A 3,778-nucleotide genomic window follows, 5' to 3' on the forward strand; every position below is an offset into this window, starting at 1 on the left:
CAAGAGTGGAGATTCTTGTACTAGGTTTTTTCACTCATCTCTGAGGTGGAGAAGACTCAGGAATGAAGTGAAGGGTGTTCAGGTAGGGGACCGATGGTGTGAGGAACCAGGTACTGTCCGGTTGGAGGCGAAAAAGTTGTTTGAAGCTAGGTTCAATGCAACGAAAGATCTAGGGGTGAGGTTGGATTAGGTGGAGTTTAAGACTCTAACCTTGATAGATAATGAGGGGCTTGTGGCTGGTTTCACAGAGAAAGAGGTTAAGGATGCAGTGTGGCAGTGTGAAGGGTCTAAGAGCCCCGGTCCAGATGGGTTCAATTTCAATTTTATCCGGAAAAAAGCTGGGACTTTGTTAAAGAAGAGTTAATGGAAGCAATGGCTTTGTTTCATGCGACTGGAAACATCCCGAAGGGTTGCAATGCTTCATTTATTGCGCTTATCCCGAAGGTAAGGGACCCCTCTAAGCTGGAGCAGTATAGACCCATTTCTTTGGTTGGAGTCATTTATAAAATCATTACAAAGGTGTTGGCTGGTAGATTGAAGAAGGTATTTCCTGCAATCATAGATGAAAGCGAATCTGCTTTCCTAAAGGGTAGAGGAATCTTGGACAGCGTCCTTATGGCGAATGAAGTGGTGGAGGATCTCAGGAAAAAGGGGAGAAGTGGTATCTGCCTAAAAGTGGACTTTGAGAAGGCCTACGACTCGGTTCGATGGGATTTCCTTTATGATATGCTACACAAATTGGGTTTCCACATTGTATGGATTTCGTGGATCAGAGGTTGCCTGGAATCAGCTACTGTGTCAGTATTAGTTAATGGGAGCCCTACAGAGGAGTTTAAACCTTCTAGAGGGTTGCGACAGGGCGACCCCCTGGCACCCTTTTTGTTCATTGTGGTTGCTGAAGGACTTGCTGGGTTAGTAAGACAAGTTTTGAAGGTTAATATGCTGATGGGCCTTAAGATAGGAAGGAATGAGGTGGAGATGTGTATTCTACAGTTTGCGGACGACACTCTTTTTCTCTGTGAGGATACCTTTGGGAATGTGTTAACCTTGAAGGCCATTCTGAGGGGCTTTGAGTTAGCCTCAGGATTGAAGATCAACTTCCATAAATCAAGGTTAGCAGGCATTAATGTACAAAGCAGTACTATAGGGTGTTTCACTAAGACGTTGAACTGTATTCAGATGGAGGTTCCTTTCAAGTATCTAGGACTGGAGGTGGGAGGGAATCCAAGAAAGAAGCAATTCTGGGATCCAGTTATAACCAAGTTGAAAGCAAAGCTCGGTGTTTGGAAGGGGAGGTTTCTATCCATGGCAGGGAGGATCTGCTTAATTAATTCTGTTCTAACTGCTATTCCTTTGTTTTATCTCTCTCTGTTTAGAGTACCGGCCTCGGTGTGTAAAAGGATTATTAGTATTCAAACAAGATTCTTGTGAGGTTGGGGAAACTAACCGAGCCAATTGCTTGGGTTAGCTGGAAAGATGTATGCATACCAAAAGAGGAGGGAGGGTTGGGGTGTAGGGATATACACCTGTTTAATAAAGCTCTCCAAGCGAAATGGAGATGGCGGTGTCTTTCGGAAGAGAATGGAAGATGGAAGAAGCTGTTGGACTCCAAATACAATTTGGGAGTAGAAAGCAGTCATACACCTGTCAAATCTCAATCTTGGTGGTGGAGAGACCTCTCTAAAATGTGTAAGGAGGGAGGAGGTAAAGGGTGGTTTCAGGAAGAGTTGGGTTGGGAAATAGGTTGTGGTGACAAAGCAAAGTTCTGGGAGGAAATATGGATTGGAAGTGTGGATCTCAAATCTTTGTTCCCACGCCTATATTCTTTATCTTTAAACCAAGGTAAAATAGTGGGTGAGATGGGTGAATGGGTTGACACGGAGTGGAGGTGGGACTTGAGGTGGAGGAGAGGTAGATTTGAATGGGAATCTTCTCTGGAGAGGGACCTTAATACGCTTCTATCAGGGGTCAGTTTGAGAAAAAATGTCCAGGACACCCAGGTATGGGGGAAGGAGGTACCAGGGTTGTTTTCGGTGAGCTCTGCTTATGAGTGTCTAACTAAGCATGGTAGAGGGAACCAGGGAGAAGTGTATAAGCTCTTGTGGAAGGTGAAGGCTTTTCCAAATGTGATAGTGACAGCCTGGAGGGTGTTGATGGGAAGACTTCCTACAAGAGTGAGTTTGAGCCGGAGAGGGGTATTGGTGAACTCAATGTTGTGTCCCTTGTGTCAGTTACAGGAGGAGACTTGTCAACACCTTTTTATGGAGTGTAAATATGCCCAGAAGGTTTGGTCTCTATGCTTTCAGTGGGTAGATATTTCATTCGTACAGCAACATGATCTGAAGCTGCATTTCCAAAGTTTTCACTTGTTTCAAGTTAGTAATAATCAGAATAAGATCTGGAAAGGGGTATGGGCAAATGTCATTAGAAGTATATAGGACCAGAGGAATATGATTACCTTCCAGCAAGGGGTAGTAGATGCAGAGGAGGTTTTTCAGAGGGCTCAACTGAAGTCTTGGTTGTGGATGAAGCATAAAGCTCGCTCGTTCTCTTATTCCTTTGTAGATTGGGTTCTCAACCCAAATATCTTCATCAGAAGCTGCTAACGTTTACTGGCTTACATGTGTTTGTGCTGGTTATGAAGAAGATGGTTTTCATCTCTGGTTGGCCTCATGTGAAGTCTTTGGTTGGTAGGAATCTGTTATAGTGATGGATTGAGTCCCTTAGGGGTTAGATAGTTTTCTCCGGGCAGGGAAACTGGGTTGTTGTTACCCGATTCGGGGTTGGTCTCTTTTAATGCTAATTGCAGGAACCTGAAGCATATTGATAAAGGAGAGCATATATGTAAAAAAGGGAGCACGCTGGTATGGGTATGATGTACCAGTACCAAAGGAGGGGGTGGTTGTTAGGAGTGCTACCACGGGTGCAGCCGATTCAATGAGGATGGAGTTGAGTCACGCACTTCAGGGGGTCTGACTCAGTTTGGCTTAGGGGTGTGACGTTGTTGTGCAGAGAAAGCAAGGTGGTAAGATTGTGTTTCGTAATATTGTAGCCGATTTGTAGCGGCTGGCAGGTTTGGGAGGTCGCTAGTTGGTCAATACATAGGCGAAGGAGATGGTTGGTGAAGGAAAAAGGCTGTGGAATAGTAAGTGTTGTGCTCGTGCTTTTTCTCTTCTTCTAGTGTCACTATAGCTGTTAAGCAGGCAAAGAGTGAGCTTGGAGGCACATTTTTAGTGGAGCTTTGGTATTAAGGGGAAAGCAGGAAGTAGAGACTGTTGGAGCGAGGTATGTAGACGGAAGAACGGGAAATCTATTTTGGTGTAGAGGGTTGGATAGCAGGGTGCAGGGTGAATATTAGGAGATGCTATGCTGTATTTTTTGGAATGGTGTTGGGGTTTGGGAAGCTGTTGTAATTCTGCAGGTTACTGTCATGTTGGTGCACTTTTGTGTGTTGATTGGGGTTATTGCTCTTTGCAGGATAAGTCACACTTTGGTTATCCTTTTCGTTCGGAGGAGTAACTATGTCGTTGTTGTATACGGGTTGGGATACCCCTTAAGTATCCCTCTTAAATTTATTTATTTATTGCTGATAAAAAAAAAAAAAAAAACTTGTCACCCACAAACCGATGGTCAAACCGAAGTGGTAAATAGGATTTTGGGACAACTATTGAGATGCTTCATTTTCGGGAATCCTAGAGTGTGGGAGAATTTACTACCCCATGTTGAATTTGCCTATAACCGTGTAGTAAATTCTACCACCTCACATTCTCCTTTTGAG

The 3,778-nt window shown here is 44.1% G+C and overlaps 1 protein-coding gene across 1 annotated transcript; it reads left to right on the forward strand.

The window, feature by feature from the left end:
• The first annotated feature begins 372 nt into the window (after positions 1–372).
• LOC150028053 (uncharacterized) lies at positions 373–3,519 on the forward strand. The gene is made up of 5 exons (XM_090301029.1): positions 373–1,295; positions 1,469–2,408; positions 2,566–2,663; positions 3,182–3,244; positions 3,405–3,519. The coding sequence occupies exons 1-5, from the start codon at positions 373–375 to the stop codon at positions 3,517–3,519; spliced, it is 2,139 nt and encodes a 712-aa protein (XP_090157155.1).
• The last annotated feature ends 259 nt before the right edge of the window (positions 3,520–3,778 follow it).

This window comes from Phaseolus vulgaris, chromosome 4 (assembly GCF_051622355.1).
Source record: "Phaseolus vulgaris cultivar YP4 chromosome 4, ASM5162235v1, whole genome shotgun sequence".
NCBI lineage: Eukaryota > Viridiplantae > Streptophyta > Magnoliopsida > Fabales > Fabaceae > Phaseolus > Phaseolus vulgaris.

Bases quoted from the DNA above. Each gene is read 5' to 3' on its own strand.
- LOC150028053 (XM_090301029.1), top strand. From the start codon at position 373: ATGGCTTTGTTTCATGCGACTGGAAACATCCCGAAGGGTTGCAATGCT. The intron at 2,664-3,181 runs GTTGGCCTCATG...CTCTTCTTCTAG, and splicing joins GAAGATGGTTTTCATCTCTG to TGTCACTATAGCTGTTAAGC. The intron at 3,245-3,404 runs GTATTAAGGGGA...GGGTTTGGGAAG, and splicing joins ACATTTTTAGTGGAGCTTTG to CTGTTGTAATTCTGCAGGTT.